General features: G+C 32.3%; 1 protein-coding gene across 1 annotated transcript; it reads left to right on the top strand.

Annotated features, from left to right (window-relative positions):
- The first annotated feature begins 2,762 nt into the window (after window positions 1-2,762).
- On the top strand, window positions 2,763-4,711 carry LOC113562898. The gene is made up of 2 exons (XM_026973625.1): window positions 2,763-3,464; window positions 4,416-4,711. The coding sequence occupies exons 1-2, from the start codon at window positions 3,272-3,274 to the stop codon at window positions 4,694-4,696; spliced, it is 474 nt and encodes a 157-aa protein (XP_026829426.1). The 5' UTR covers window positions 2,763-3,271; the 3' UTR covers window positions 4,697-4,711.
- The last annotated feature ends 13,390 nt before the right edge of the window (window positions 4,712-18,101 follow it).

Here is an 18,101-nt window from a genome sequence, read left to right as displayed (position 1 = left end):
CCGATATTAATAAAAATACAGAAATTCTTCTTTTGTTGGATGCCTAGGGTGGACATAATCATGTAGCAAAGGAGAACGAATTGGTGCAACGTTCTGATTGTGAATGTGACTCTGAACAGATGATGGACACAGATAAAGATGAGACACATATCACTGTCAAACTTCTACCGAAATCCACAACAAAATGGTCTCAACCATTGGATATTTATTTCTTTCGGCAATATAAAATTGTAGTTAGGAAAATTGTGGATTACATCAGGCGGAAATATTTGACAAAAACAACAAGCGTGAAGCCGAACAACCGCTATTTTATCATCAAAATGCACGCCCATGTTTATAACCAATTTCAATCTCCAATGTTTACCAAAATACTACTTTATTGCTTGGCATAAAGGTGGATATAACATTGATTATGAAAAATTCGATCCGCCAACTTTCGAAAACGTCAATCAAGTTTGTTTTCAAGTTCATGGTGAGTATTGTCAAATAGATAATTGCGAAATAATAAGCTTTATTCAATGCTCCCATTGCCGTGTGTATTTGTGCTTCGATCATTTTCTGGGTGAAGGTATGTATCATCTTCATGAAATTGACTAATGTTCTTATTATAATTGTTATATAAGAATAATAATTATTAAGAATATTGTTATTAAGAATATTGTTCAATAATTATTATTAAGAATATTGTTCAGGATATATATACACATAATTTTAGATGTTCCATTTTGATTAGGAAAGAAGATTGCAGAAATAATTTTTGCTCAATTTTTTTCGGGAAAGGAAAAATTGAATGTAATAAAAAATGACTATCGTAATCTTATTTATTTGAGTTCCGAAAAGTTCCGAAAGTGGAGACCCCTCTTACCGTTATCTACATATTGTTCTCTAAATACTCACCAAGTTTCGTCCAAAAAGTCCAGGTACATCCTGTGGCCTCCCCTTGTAAGACGACAAATGCGGCTGAAGTTATAAGTAAACTTAGGAAACAGTCAACTGTTTTCGGGAATCCACGGAGGATTATTTCAGATCGAGGCGCGGCTTTTACATCCAAAGAATTCGCGGAGTATTGTAAGAGAGAAAATATTAATCATATGTTGATTACAACTGGAGTCCCGCGAGCGAACGGTCAAATTGAGCGTGTAAATCGAATTTTGATTCCATTGTTAACTAAACTTTCAGATCCTAAGCGTGAGGAGTGGTTTAAATTCCTTGAAGTAATTCAATTGTATCTAAATTGTGCGTCACATACACAGGTGAAAAATTTGTGTTAAATTTAACAGAATCACATGTTCCAAACGGTCCACATAAATTTTTGTGTTAATTTAACATAATATGGATATGTTAAATGGTGACACTAATATTATGTTAAAATTTTTACCCAAAATGAATGCAAACTGCGAAGTAATTTGAAATAAATTTTGTGTAAAATCAACATATTTTTAATGATAAAATTAACTCGAAAAAAAGTTATTTTTAAAAAAATGATAAGAAAGAAAAACCACTTGAACAAAAAATACGTCGTGTTTTCGAATATAATAATATTCCAAGATTAGAAAATCAGTTTGAAAATAATATTGTCGCCAAAGAATATTATATCGGTCCCTTATTACCAAATTGTGTAGGTCAATACAAGGAATTAAAATTAAAATCCTGTATTTTCAAATTAAACACTGCTGATTGTTATGCACAAATGTTTGATAATGACATTGTAAAAATATGCAACATAACATACTATAATAATATTATTTGTATTATTGGGCAAAAGTTTCTCGAGAAAAAATCATTTTTTATAAAACCTTGTGATTCTGCAATTTTAGGTATTTATATTGTAAGCCTTGACAAACTTAGTAGTTTAAAAATATATTCATTAGTAGACATTAAATGCAAATTAATGTTGTTGCCATATGAAGATAATAATGCAGTAATTTTTCCTTTGTTGCACATGTAAATAAAATTTTAATATTCTGCATACTTTTTTGTAATAAGTTCCCTCAAAGTGTAAAAATAAAGGAAGATTTAACTTAATTAATTAAGTAATTAAACTTTTGTATCAGTTACTTGTATCTCATTAAATTATATCCATTTCTGGTAAGCACTATGTGACAGTGATAGTAACGATTTAATGGTTGCTGTCAGGTTACGTAACTTACCAGAAATGTTGCGAGGGTATTAATTCTTTAAAGTGTTAAATGTTTTATTATTAATTCGATTGTAAATCTAAAACGAGATTTTCATTTATTATCTTTTTAAATATTTAATTCATTGACTTTTACGTTACGCTCTGTATCTCATTAATGGACAGTTTATGTATAAATTTTCGTACATTTTTTGCATTTTTTCTATCCAATATTAAATAATTGTATAAAATAAAATATGTCATTTCAATAAAAGCAGTCTTTATTTTTGAGTACCTCGATTCCATTATATATTGTATTTAGAATTTAGCTTCATCAGTTATACAAATTGATTTTTAATTTTAGGTTATTTTTTTAAAGAAAATTATTAATTTTTCTGTAAGAGATCTTTAATATCAATTATTTTTATACATGGATTAAGTTTCATTTTATAAACTCCACATGATTGATGCAACTTATCTTGTAAGCATCTTTCTTTTATTCTTTATTTTCATATTCTCAATGTCATTATTTATTACTATTATATCATCTCAAATTTACTTTTCTCTACTTTTAACATTTTTAATATTAATTTTAATTCTGTTAGTTTAACTTATGATTGTACTTCTTGTTCTAATGCACTATTAATTTATTTTTTATTATTTAGTTTAATATTATTAACAGAATATTTACATATTTTTTTATCCTTATGTTATTTATGTTTTCTGTGTTATTTACTGCATTACTCTTAAAAGTTTATTGCTTGACAGATTGCTTTGAATATTTATTAAAGTAATAATTTTATCCATTTGGATTTTAAGCATGCAACTCTTAAATCACATACATATCTTCATATTGTATCATCAATGATATGTGTAGATATATTACCAATTTGATATAGAATGAAAAAGCAACTGGCTCGTGCAACCTGTGTACATTTTTTACACTTGTCTATTTGTTGTCGTATCACCTCTTTGATTTCAACGAAATACATTGATCAAGTAATCCATTATGTATCATTAACTCTAGCTTCTGATATGCAATATTGCAACCAGTCTCATCTTAACTGTGATGGTACAAAGATATGATACGAGCAACAAGTCCATACGTAACTAAACTACACTCTTTCTGAACAGCTATTTGCATTTTTCAGAAATATGGAATGGTGCGTTTGCCATTTTGTAATAGATAACTCTGTAGAAGTTATCCCAAAGAAGTGGATAATTAATGAAAGCCAATGTGTGTGGCCATTGACAACAAAATCATCTAAATTATCCGAGCTTATTAAAAAAAGAGAGATTCCACAAGATAATTGGAAAACAATTAGTGTCAAAATTTTAGGACAATGTGGTAAATATTATACCAAAGTACTTTAATATATTTAAATTTAAATTGCATCTTATGTTTATATATTTTTAAAAATTTGTATATTTTTTGTAATTTAAACAATACGTAAAACCGAATAAATGTAATACTGAAGTTGAAACAATTTTGCAACAGTTTAGATTTTGTACAATTTGTTATGGAAAAAGATCTTTTAAAATTTATAATAAGGTTGAAAATCTATCATACTTTACCTATAACATAATCTTTTTTTATGTATTTTTTTCATAATTATTAATATGCATTTAATACTATCAATTTGGATATATTTAATTAGATAAATATATATGTTTTAACTAAATAAGAAAGTGTTATTATGATCGTAACTGGCAAAGTTAGACAAGATGGTCAGTCATAATGAACGAATTGTTAGACTAGATGGTCAGTCTTACTTTGGAATAATTTTCCTCAAATCCGAGTTTTCTGCGCGCCAACAGGATTCGTTAGTCTTAAAACGCAGATATTAATTGCTGAAAGGCAACAACCCTATTGATAAAATTCATCCGGAATAATTAATTAGTTAAAATCCGACTGCGAAAAATAACTCCCCAGCCAGGGTTCGAACTTGGAGCCTCCTACATACCAGGCAGGCGTCGTACCAATATCGACCACTAGCATCTTGTCTAACTTTGCCAGTTACGATCATAATAATACTTTCTTACTTATTGTTAGTTAATATCTCACTGGCGGATCATAGTACTACATATATATATATGTTTTGTTGATATTTTTATAATTTGAGCTTTCAGTTTATTAAAAATATAATTATATATATGTTTTGTTGATATTTTTATAATTTGAGCTTTCATTTTATTAAAAATTCAGTTAATTGAATAATAAACAGAACTTTATTATGTGAATAACATTTTTTAAAGACATAATTTTTAAGTAACTATAACTTTATTATATTCTTCCTAGACGACTATAAAACAGCTCAAAGAAAATGCAAAAGAGCATTGGATAGAGATAATCTCTCATCACTATCTGAATGTACTGAACATGGAAAAGGACTTCGTGTACCGAAACGTAAAAGAAAAAACAGTGATACAGGCACAGATACGGAAAGCAAGTCTAGCAAAGAGGAATTGTCATCCATTAATTTTCCGACATACAGGGCAGATATACAGATAAGACTGTATTTTTATCAAATTTGGCACATAAAGGTACGGTTAAGTGAAAAAAATAATGAACAATTGTAACGTTATTTTTCTAAGAAGTTTGTTTTCAGATTCAGCTAATAAAGCACATATCAATAAATCGAATAATAATGTTAACCAATTGAGCGAAAACAAGCAGCAAAATTCTGACAATATTTTAATTGAAATCCATACGAATTTTCAAAAACATGCGAATGAAATGAAAGGTAATGGAGAAAATATGTTCTATTTATGAAGAATGTATGTTTCAAGGCATATTGCTATGCATACTTTCTAATTCGCTTGCAACAGCAATTCGTAAAATGTGCTAAGACTGTTTTGTGTTCATTTATATGTTTTGAATTTTTAAGAATTTCAACGCCAAGTTCTGAGACATCTACAGGGTGTCCCATGGGAAGTTGCTGAAAGTAAACGATTGGTTCTCCCCTCCATGACTTCAGAAAGGGTCTTACGGTTAACGGTCATTCATCTGAGTGTCCGCAGTTTTCTTCTGGTTGTGGTAGATGCAAGTCCGTGCGCGTCAAAATGAGTAATCTGACGACGGAAGAAAAGATTTATCTTGTCGAGTGCTTCTTTTCCAGAGGAAAAGTTTATAGCAATGCTTACAGGGGGTTTCGTACTAAATACGGAACACATAAAGTTAAGAACGAAAACACGCTGAAAAGGTTAGAATTTATTATTTCTTTAAACGTATGCGTTACGTCACTCCATTTTTTGGCAATAAATCTGCATTAAAATAATATTTTGTGTTATTTTTATTAGAATTATCGATAATTTTATGCAGTATGGAACTATTCAAGACCGTAGACATGATCTGCCAGGTTCTTCTGTGTCTGTAGCTGCAGAAGAAAACATTGAAGATATTAAGAAGTATTTTGAAGAGAATCCAAATTCTTCCATTCGGAAAGCTGCCCAAGCTCTTGAAATATCCAAAACAACGTTACACAGGATTTTAAAACATTTCCTGAAAATGCATCCCTATAAAATAACATCGCATCAATTGCTAACCAAACGCGCTATGACGAAACGTGTGGAATTCTGCAAGACGATAAATGGAATGTTTGAAGATGGAGAACTTGATGCAAATTTGATAATTTACACGGACGAAGCACATTTCTGGCTAAATGGTTATGTTAATAAACAAAATTATAGATTTTGGGGGTCGGAAAATCCCAACGTTTCCCTGGCTAAACCTTTACATCCACAAAAAATAACAGCATGGGCTGCGATCTCGGTAAAAGGAATTTATCTGCAATTCTTCGAATCAACAGTCACTGGTGAAAGTTACAAGCAGCTTCTCGAAACACAATTCTTCCCTCATGCAAAAAAAAAGGCCTGGTCAGAGGATTTTATTTCATGCAGGATGGAGCGACACCACATCGAACCCAGGAGGTCTTCGAAACAATCCATAAAGTTTATGGCAATCGAGTCATCAGTCTGGGATACCCCAAAGTTGCCCAGGGGGGGGGCTAGAATGGCCACCGTACTCGCCGGATTAAATCCATGTGACTTCTTTCTTTGGGGATACATTAAGGACCATTGTTATGCCGGAAATCCAGAAACAGTGTCAGATTTAATAGTAGCTATTAAAAAGGTCGTCAGCAACATTAAAGACGACATGTTAGAAAAAGTTTTCACAAGTTTTCATAAAAGAATTTATTTTTGTACAAATTCAGATGGTGCACACTTTGAAAATATTTATCATTAGCTTACTTGATTATTAGCATATTTTTCATTAATAAAATAAACTGATATACAAACATTTTGCTAAATTTTATTTATACCCATTAAAAACTGCAGACTTTCCTCTTTCCAACGCAATTTTTGTTTTTTCAATAACTGCATACGTTTAAAAATGATAGCTGATTAGTTTCAGCAACTTCCCATGGGACATCCTGTACATTGTAATTGTAAACCTTTTATTATTAGAATATACCTTTTGTGTGTTAACTCAGCGTCTTATTAACGCATACCTTTCAACCAACCGATCCCTACGCGTAAACTAAACCATAAGTGTAATCGTAACTAGTGCAATCCCGACGAACCAACGCACAGTGTGGATAACTCTAGTGACGTTCCTTCTCCGACACGTTCTACGATCTCGACAGTGCGGTCCTCGCACGTGGATATTGTTAAACGTGATCCCTTACATAAGTGAACTGCCAGTGCGGTCCACGCACGCCAGTCTCGCTCACCCTCTGATACCCTCAATCCTATCAACAGCACTAGCGATTAAAGTAATTATCGAGAATCACTGAAACTAGATGCCGAAAACGAGACGAGGAGGAAAGAAGCACCGTGTGCGACGCCTGCTGCAAAACCTTTCCAAGTTTCCTTACGAAACACCAAGCGCCGATATTTCCTCATATTACGGTGTCGAACCTTGCTATATCGATCCTGAATACGAACAACTATTTCAGACACGTGTACCGTCCGAAAGCATACAGCCGCGTTGCGATAATAATAATAATCCCGCTGTAGCGCGACCCGCAAAACCGCGAGTGATTAGTAATTCCGCGTGCACCTACCGAGTGAGTATAATTAGGAACGTAAATAAGAGCAAAGGAGAAGAGGACACGTGGTCGACGAGGTTAACCCCGATCTCGCACAAAGTACGATATCTGCTGTGCCAAGACATCCCCGAGGACGACCCTCGACGAAACTATTACAATAGACTGGCGCAAGAAAGCAAGGTGCAGAGCTGGATCGAGAACAATCAGGAACATTCTAGTAAGTAAAATTACTGTCGCAGCATGATTTCATTCCTACTAGAATTATATTATATATTTGTCGTTTTAATACCAAAATATTATTTTTGTTATTCTTTTTACTCCATTTTAGTATTAGAATATTATTAACCGACCATTACAAAGTGAAGGGAACCATACTTGATTATTAACGAAATCATTTGTCTAAACTGGAAGTGAAAGGCAGAGCTAATTACTTGTATCATAACCAACCTAATGAAATTTTAATGGAACCGTGTCTGAAATCAAGGAGAAAGGAATGACAATTAGTCGCTAATGGAATTGTTTACCTAATTCAAAGGAGAAAGCTAGAGTTAATTACCTATCGTCACAATCAATTTAGTGGATTGTTAGTAGAATTGTTTGTCGAAATCCATAAGCGAAAGGGACCATAGGAGAACATCGTGCAATGTGCCGTGGAATTATACGACAAAACGGTTCCACCCAGCTCGTGAACCCAGTTGTCGAATATCAACGTTGAACTGCAGTTGTCTCATGCATGAAATACACCGCGTATTTGCTTGATTTCAGTCGAATCCTAATTTGTGAAAGGTGCCTCAATAATTTCAGCGAAATCCCTTACCCTGAGGGACAATATTTCACGCGTATTTCGAAACACGACTTGTATATCGGATTTAACCGTCACGTCCCTACGTGTGAATTGTGTCGCACGAACCTCGCAACATACGCCCCGTTTTACACTTGCGACAATTGCTCGGACAACTATCTCGAACTCATTGAACAACTACGGGATACCGGTGAGAGCATTTACGAACTACCTGACCCAACTGTTATTCGTTTTCAAGGTAATTACATGGGTAGGGCCTCACCCTCGACCGACCAGTAGACGCGTCTTCCTCGCGAATAACCTTGATCGTGGGTATCCCCGGGTAGAGTTTCGCGACTCCGCGACCCGTAATAGCGATCGTGTCCCGTCTACGGCCAGACTCGCCCTCTCGTGGCACTGACCCGGCGTGACGTAACAGATATTATTTTTGTAGGAAGTTTATAATTGAGAAAATTTATCTATCTCATCCATCGAAACAATGTGAGAAAAAAGAAAAGAGAATTAATATTGGAAGAGATGAAATATTGAGAAGATATTATGTTAAGCCCGTATCAGACTACGTATTGGAGATTGGAATTTGACCAATCAAAACAAACCAGACCCAGATTGCTTTGTTCTGATTGGTCAAATTGCAATCTCCAATTCGCAATCTCCAATCTCCAATACGTAGTCTGATACGGGCTTTACTCGTATCGAGTATTCATGAGATATAGTCATATATATATAATTAAGAAAATCTGTGTATCTAACGAAACAATGTGGGAAGTATAAAATGGAGAATTAACATTGGAGGGAAGAAATGAAGACATTAAGAAAGTTTATGTTACTGTTATGAATAAGTATTCACGAGGTATAGTCACACATAATTGAGAAAATCTATGCACATTACGAAACATAGTATGATACATATAAAATTGAAAAAATGTACGAAGCTAACGATAAGCTAAATATAAAATTGAGTAAATGTACGAATCCAACGAAACAATGTGATAAATATAAAATTGAGAAAATGTACGAATCTAACAAAACAGTGCCAGAAATATAAAATTGAGAAAATGTACGAATACTAACGAGACCAGTGTTGTCAGCCGGGCCGCGGTTTTCGGTCATGCGCAGTAGAAACGACCGTTACCCAGCGACGTATGCTGTAGTATTCTTATGGGTACGGTCCCCAGTTTTGGCGGGCTTAGTGGAGCGCGAAATAAGAAGAAAGAAGAAGAACAAGAAGCGATACAAGAAGAAATCCAAAAGATAAGTCTCTGTTATTATAAATAATACTTTTTTAATTATGGATAATTGTAACGTTGGAAAAGGAGCAATAAAGAAATGTAGGTCTTTGCAGAAATCGTGGTTAGATAATAATAATTTTAAAGGATGGTAGGCTCCTCATCCTGTAGAAGATTCTGCATTTTGTATTGTATGTAATAAAACTATGAGATGTTGCAAAACGGATATAACTCGACATTCACAGACGGTCAGACATATCGAAAAAATAGCTTCGCAAAATTTTGACAAAAATGATAATAACAATAATGATTTAACACATAGAGACAAAGTTAAACGCGCGGAAATTAAGTTAGCAGCTTTTTTGCAGAACATAATGTAGCTTATCTTACCGCGGATCATTTAATACCTTTATTAAAAAATATATGTATCGACTCTGAAATTGTACAAGATATTGCACTGTCCCGAAATAAATGTGCAAGCATTGTCAAAAACATTATTGCTAAACGCGAAACTGAACAACTAATCGAAATTTTGAAAAATCGGAAATTTTCTATTTTAATTGATAAGAGTACGGATATTACTGATAATAAATTTATGTGCATCCTGGTTCAATACGTTTGTCCTTCAGACAAAAAAGTCAAAACTCAATTATTACTCCTAAAACTCAATACTTACTCCCTTTAGATAGTACAGATTGTTCCGCGACAAAAATTTTAAATATATTTACAAGTATGTTAAATAATTACAATATTCCTATACAAAATATCATCGGAATGGCATCTAATAATGCTTCAGTAATGATAGGATGCAATAATTCTTTTATGTCTTATTTAAAACAGAAAGTACCAGAATTAGTTGTGATAAATTGTGTTTGCCATTCCTCCGCGCTAATAGCCAGTAAAGCTTGTAGTAGATTACCTTCTTCTTGTGAACAATTAATTAGAGCAGTAGCTACATACATTTCGGGAAGTGCAAAGAGATGTGCAGTTTTAAGAGTTTCAAAATTTTTTCGAAGTTAAAAATAATAAAATTTAAAAATTATCAAATACTAGATGGCTATGCTTACATAAATGTGTTGTTAGGCTCCTCGAAAATTGGCAAGTTCTAAACCAAGTTTTCATTTTAGAAACCGCGGAAAGTAAATCGAAACATGCAGAAATAATTTTAGAATATTTACAAAGAAGAGGGCTCCGTTTGCCTACATTCCCAATTGCCTACAGCTTCGTTTGCCTACAACATTTTGCCGACATTCCCGATTGCCTACAGAGCGATTGCGTACAAGCGCTATTGCACACATGTAATAATTAAAAATACGAATGTACGTTTGTGCACATGACATTATTGCGCACATACATATTGCACACATGACTTTATTGTACACATACATATTGCACACATGACTTAATTGTACACATACATATTGCACACAAGAAATAAGAAAGTTGCATTATCATTTTGTACACATGACTTCATTGCACACATGTATATTGCGCACATGACATATTGTGCACATACACATTGCACACATGGCTTTATTGCGCACATACACATTGCACACATGACTTTATTGCGCACATACACATTACACACATGGCTTTATTGCGCACATACACATTGCACACAACTTTATTGCGCACATACACATTGCACACATGACTTTATTGCATACAAGAAATAAGGGATAATGTTCCGAAAACGACTTACCTCCAATTTCGATGAAACTTGGTACAAACCTTCCTTTTTGGTCAAAATGAAAGCCCTTAAAAGGATTTTGTGCGACTAATATGAAAAGATCATTTTTCACCATCAAATACCAGAAAGAGTATACGAGGCGCCTTAAACGAGGTATGACAGGTTTCTATAAAAAATTGAATATTTCTATGCAAAGTAGGATGCTTTTATTTAGATTATGGGAAAATTAAGTTAAAAATAACCTAATCCAACCCAACCCCGATTTTTTATTTAAGGTCGTCCTTCGTCTTGCAAAGTACATACGTGGATACCGTGTGTTCCGCGCCCCTTACGGGGGGCTCCACTACTATTAATAATAACATAACCCAACCAAACCCCGATTTTTTATTTAAAATCGTCCTTCGTCTTGTTCATCTTTTATTGCAAATAATTACCCTCCTTTCATATAATCTAACTCAATTCATAACTTCTTTCATATAACATAATAATAAGAGTATATAACAGTCAAATTCCAGTTTCTAGTATTTGATGGTGAAAAATGATATTTCCATATTAGTCGCACAAAATCCTTTTAAGGGCTTTCATTTTGACCAAAAAGGAAGGTTTGTACCAAGTTTCATCGAAATTGGAGGTAAGTCGTTTTCGGAACATTATCCCTTATTTCTTGTATGCAATAAAGTCATGTGTGCAATGTGTATGTGCGCAATAAAGTCATGTGTGCAATGTGTATGTGCGCAATAAAGCCATGTGCGCAATAAAGCCATGTGTGCAATGTGTATGTGCGCAATATGCATGTGCGCAATGAAGTCATGTGTACAAAATGATAATGCAACTTTCTTATTTCTTGTGTGCAATAAAGTCATGTGTATAAAAGGATAATGCAACTTTCTTATTTCTTGTGTGCAATAAAGTCATGTGTGCAATATGTATGTGTACAATAAAGTCATGTGTGCAATATGTATGTGTACAATAATGTCATGTGCGCAAACGTACATTCGTATTTTTAATTATTACATGTGTGCAATAGCACTTGTACGCAATCGCTCTGTAGGCAATCGGGAATGTCGGCAAACGGGACCCCCCCTTTACAAAGTGATTCCATTAAGGTATACATGTTATTCTTAAAATATTCTCTGAATATTTTAAATAATGAGATCCCTCTAAAAAACCTTACAAAGGTAAAAGAATACGCCAAGTACATAAAAAAGCAAAACCAAATATGATGAAATCCATAGTTAACTAGCCAAGTACCTAGAACCAATTCAGTTTGAGGATTTGTAATTTGAAATAATACTTGGCGTGCCCGGGTCGCATTAAAACGTACGTCCTACCTATACTTTGTGTAAACTGTATGTGTACATTATTTGTATTGATTGAGTAATGAAAAGGGATATTTATAATCACTCCGCTAATGTGCAAAACTGTAAACGTATTTGTTTTAATATTACCAAATACAAAGATTTACGAGTCATTAGTGAAAATACTCAAGGCAGTACAAATTTAGAAGAATGCATGTCCAATGCGACCCGGGCACGCCAAGTATTATTTCAAATTACAAATCCTCAAACTGAATTGCTTCTAGGTACTTGGCTAGTTAACTATGGATTTCATCATATTTGGTATTGCTTTTTTATGTATTTGGCGTATTCTTTTACCTTTGTAAGGTTTTTTTAGAGGAATTTCATTACTTTTTGTAAAAATGTTTTATATTTCATTAATTTTTAATGTTTTTATAGAAAAGTACATAAAAATAAACAATAAGGTACCGAACAATGAGAGTCACTGCATAAACATCGAGCGTTACCAAGTTCAGTGCATAGACGTCAAGCGCTAACGTATAGCTTATCTGGAATTCATATCATTTGACATGTCACATAAACTTATGATTAAACTATTTCAGGAACTGAAGTCGTAATAAAAAATCTAACGGTACTTTTATAAGATAATATGGGTGCAAGCTTTCGGTTGCGACCACTCCAAATAAAAATGGTTCAGTCAATCCTGAAATATTGTAATTGAATGTTAGAATTGTGACATTTCGTTCTTCTCCTTTTCCGAAATTAGGTTCAGACTCACGTACATATGTTCGCATATACACATTCAAAGCGATTTTGTACTTTTTTTTTCGTTGCACCACATCGACGACGACGAGGAAGTTGCACCACGTCGTCGTGCAACGTCGTCGTCGAATAAATTAAATCGTGCATGTTTGAACGCATGTGTGAACGCAAGCTTAAGGGACAAAATCGCTTTGCATGTGTTTGTGCGAGCATACGTACGTGAGTGGTCTGAAGTCTCTGGAAACCGAAACGTCACAGTTTTAACATAACGATTGCAATATCTCAGGATTGCCTGCACCAATTTAATTCTAATTGATCGCGTTCGAAAGCGTGCACCCATATTATATTATAAAAGTGCCGTTAGATTTTTTATTACGGCTTTAGTTCCTGAGATATTTTAATCACAAGTTTATGTGACCTGTCAAATGATGTAAATTCGGGATAAGCTACTTGGTAGCGCCTCGACGATGTCACGCCAGTGTTGTATCAAGCGGCTATATTTTTTTATGTACTTGGCGTCGCGACGCTACCGCGTCGCTTGATAATTTTAATGCCTTATTTCAAACGCGTTCTGTTATAATACATAAATTATTTGAAACTAGCCATCAGTTAATTAACCAATTTGGACAAAATTTCATAAATTATAATGCTTTGAAAAATATTTCCACTTTAGATGTAGATAACGTAGAAAACATTCAACTTTTAGATAGCATATATGTCGGACCCGAATGTGAATGACTTTTGCAAACGTTTTCTGTACAATCCATGCATGATATTAGAATAACGTGTTTAGAGTTTTATAAAACGGCAGTTCGCGAAATGCTAAATTGTTTACCGTATAATGACATGTTTTTTGAACAATTAGCTTTTTTAGATTCTAAAATTGCTCTTTTTTTATGAAGGCAGTGTAACACGTCCTGACGTCCACCTCACACCCATTTTTATTTTTTTTTTATTTGCAATAATAATTATTAATGTATAACCACTGATAGTTATTATTGAGCGCCATCGATAATTACCATTTTTGCTTCCCTACTTATTATTAACCACAGGCTTGCGTACAGTAGTCTGTTATTGATCTAACCAAGAATATTATTTACTTAGCAACCTAACCGACACATTTATTATGTTAAAAGCTTTAGCTTGATAGTTTTAATATAAAGATATATGAAGTAATGTTAATAATATTAACATATATAAAGGCAAAAGAAAATATTAAAAGCACAAAAACAATATATATGTATAACTTAGTTATTATGCTTTATGATAGATTTATTTAATTAATTTAGTCACGTATATATATATATATATATATATATATATTGTTTTATGTTTCAGACAATATATATATATATATATATATTGTCTGAAACATAAAACACAAAAACATACATAAAATTAGTAAAATATATAAAAACAGTTTATATACTCTAGCAGTTAAATAAAATAATTTTGAAACATTTATCATTAATAATTTGATAAATTTATAATATACTATTACGAGATTGGTAATATTTAAGATCGTTTGAATTGTAATACCATGAAGGTTTTTATAGGTGTAGCAAAACCATTGAGCTACTTAATATTGTTTATTATATAAAAAGTATTAATGTTAGTTGTAATAATTGAAAGAATTGGTTTAAAAATATATCTTATTATATGGTTATATAGCCATTGATAAGTATTACAAATTTGGCTTAATACATTTGGATTATTGAGAGGATAAAATATTTAATTATTTTTTATAACAAAGAAACAAATGGATTTGAAATGGATTTTATTATACTATAGTAAAGTCCTTTGCAAGTAGGTAATTTTCGTTAAAACCAATAGGGTCGGTTATTATATAAAAACGGGAAAAATCAATTAGTTATTTAAGACAAGAGTAAAAATAATGCCGGCGGAATTGAGTTTTATTAAGTGACAGTGTAGCTTTGACAGTTATTATAATTTACGGAGACATTTGGTGTTGATTGTTGTACAAGGTTATAAGTTGTCATTAATAACAATTAAAGGAGTAAATTTTGGAATTGATTTTATTATACAATGAAATAGTTTTTGTGAGTATAGTAAATTGTATTACCACATTTGAAGTAATTTATCGTATGGAAAAATAAAGATTATTTTTATAACATAAAAGGAGAAACATTTTATAAGTAAAAGAATGTAGAATATTTGTCTACAATCTTAGTCAAAAGGAAGTACATATTTAAAGTTACGAAATTGCAATAAAATTTTACTAAATTTTTTGGGTCTAAAATTTGAACCATAAGGAAATAATTTGTTATAATTATAATGAAGCATCTAGGTCATAAGAGGAAATTAATAGGTACCTCAGATTTTGAAAATAATCATTTTTACGGAAGTGACCAACAACTTTTGGGAATCATCGTTTTTAGCTAGGCTGATGGTGCGTTGATGAAATTTTCCTTATCGCATCACGGGATCATTGAGTAACCACAAAAATTGCAAAGTCACTATTTGTTAAACAAATCAGCGTTATTTTTCAATATTTATAGTGTAGAAAGTTTTAACGAAATATTAATAGTTTAGAAGTTACAAAGTTAAAAACAATTAAAGTCAAAATCAATTAGTGAACAATTTAATATAAAAGGAAATAAGTTGTTTAACCCAAAAATATTACGAAAAGAATAAATCGTTAATTAATTATGAATAAAAGTATATTACACATGGTATTACATACATAGTAAGGATTATTGAATTTTTTTAAAGGAATATTTTATGTTACTGAGCATTAATTTAAGTATATAATTATTACGCATTTAATCCGTTAATAAATAAGTATATTAACCATACCATATACAAACACACTTATATATGTGCGTATAACCCATAAAACAATTATTGGTTATTTAAGATTTTATGAATTAATTAAGACTAATATTGTATTGGAATAATACTTTTATACGGTTTAATTATAATATTAAACCCGGCACACCAATAGTTGCTTTATTAATAATTTTATAATAACCAAAGAATAGATGTGCAAGTACATACACGTGTATATCTATATATATAGGCATCCCTAAAATATAAGACAATTATTGGTTGAGTGAGATTTTATAAGTTTATTAGAATGGTATCTTGAAATAATAATTTTAGATGATTTAATTACATTATTAAGGGCTCATGATACCAATAATTGATTTTACAATAATTTACAATGATTATTATTCAGCTGAGTGCGTTATATTATTAAGTAGACGTATGCAAGGTCTTATAATAATTCATGCATAAGACTACGAGCATATAAAATGCATATATCAAGCGTTATAATTTTAAGAATTAAATTTGTGAGCATTACAGAATTATTTAAATATTAATTTGAATAAGACAGTGAACACAGCGTTAAGTAACAAAGGAATAAAGATTTAAATTCACGAAGGAATATTATTTCATGATGACTAATTGTAAAAGACGGTGACTTGTCGGCACCTGATTGAAATAATAATCCAAGACCGCTGTCTTAATCAAAGGTTGAATAGATATCTCGAGTAAGATATATCGGCAGGAAGTTGCAGCTGCCATTTGATTCGGAGAAACTCCGGTTGATTAAAAAGCATAACAGATGAGCGATAATTCTGTACTGAGAATTTTATGTTGAACTTACGCGTCAAAATACGTTTATCTTTTGTAAGCGTTGAGCTCACCGTTGAGCTCATCGTCCCCACTAGACGCACCGTGAGACCAATCCCACCACTTAAGTTTTCGATCTCACCATAAGAAGCTTCGAAAACGAAGAACCAATGAGTTAAGTGGGCAGAGCCTCCCTACTATTTTTGCTTTAACCGTAGCGTCCCCACTTATTGTAATCCCTTCTCGAGCTACAAGGACCCTGTCCCCACGCATCATAATTTTCGAGTATATAACGTGATGCAGCAGCCAGAGAATCACTTTTACACTTAACTTAACTCACTCTCTTTGACACTCTTTTACACTGACTTTTATTAAGACTCACTTTTATTAACACTCTTTTACTTGGAGGACTATTACGATTACTACCATTATTATTACGACTACTATTATTGGAGTCGCCAGCTAGCGTAAATTCGCTAACTAAGCGTAAAATATAACGTAGAGCCAGTGAAGTTTGAGTTATTACCGAAGTCTGATTGACTTATTCTTTTGCTGCTACATCATCAAGTGCTTCCTGACCTGAGGATTAGATCTGTGCGAACGCTTGTGAGTAGATTTGTTTCATTATTTTATACTCGCTGCTCTTATGGAACGTTATACTTGTACTCCATATACATACTACACATTTTGACAGATTTATAAAGCTTCAATACATTATTACACTTACAGTTACTTAATATTTCTGATTTATAATTACTTGAGAAACAATTACTTGCCTGAGGGTTCAGATTTATATGACATTTGCGAATAAAATTATTTCAAGTAACACATATATTCATATTGTAACCAACTTCTATATTACACTTGATTTTAGTAATAAACTTTTGATTAATTTGATTGTTCATTAAATATACCCTTCAATTATTTTTGTATTAATCATTGAGAATAATGTTAGTGGTACAACAGTTGCAAATAATCATATTTCAACTTTAACTTTCGTTCAGAATCGCTCGCCAGCGTAAATTCGCAGCGAAGCGTCATCCTATATTGAATATATAGTACATGAATGCATTAATTATTTGAATTTATTTGTGCGAGGCATACCCATTTAATTCAATTATATTAAAAGCGTTAATTCGCTTTTTCCCTTTGAATACCATTAACAGCGACTTCATTCGCTGTGATTTATCCGTTGAAAACATTCAAGGGCGAACATTCGCTTCCATACCTGTCATATACCACGGCGTGTATAGCCGCCATTTTCTCATGCTTTAGTTCGGTATAAGAACATATATGCCTCATTACACAATTAAGTCGCATTTAATATTTAAGTGAATTAAAATCAAATCATACCATTATTTGAAGGATAATTCGATTGTAACCATTAATTTAACATTTGCATTACAAGTTTATTACATTTGTGTACTTAAATCAAGTGAGCATGGTAAAAAGTTCGACTTACCCTAGTGACAATAGTACGACTTACGCTAGTGACAATTACGCTAGTGACAATATTAAGAGATTGCTGACTTACCATAAAGCAGTGCATGGTGAAT

This window comes from Ooceraea biroi, chromosome 11 (assembly GCF_003672135.1).
Source record: "Ooceraea biroi isolate clonal line C1 chromosome 11, Obir_v5.4, whole genome shotgun sequence".
Taxonomy (NCBI): Eukaryota; Metazoa; Arthropoda; class Insecta; order Hymenoptera; family Formicidae; genus Ooceraea; species Ooceraea biroi.
Note: the sequence above shows the minus strand (reverse complement) of the source record. Positions and strands in the feature narration are given on the sequence as shown.

What these genes read in the sequence shown, in the direction of transcription:
- LOC113562898 (XM_026973625.1), top strand. Translation starts at nt 3,272, where the DNA reads ATGGAATGGTGCGTTTGCCATTTTGTAATAGATAACTCTGTAGAAGTT. An exon ending in CAAAATTTTAGGACAATGTG is followed by an intron (nt 3,465 to 4,415) that starts GTAAATATTATA and finishes TATTCTTCCTAG; the next exon opens with ACGACTATAAAACAGCTCAA.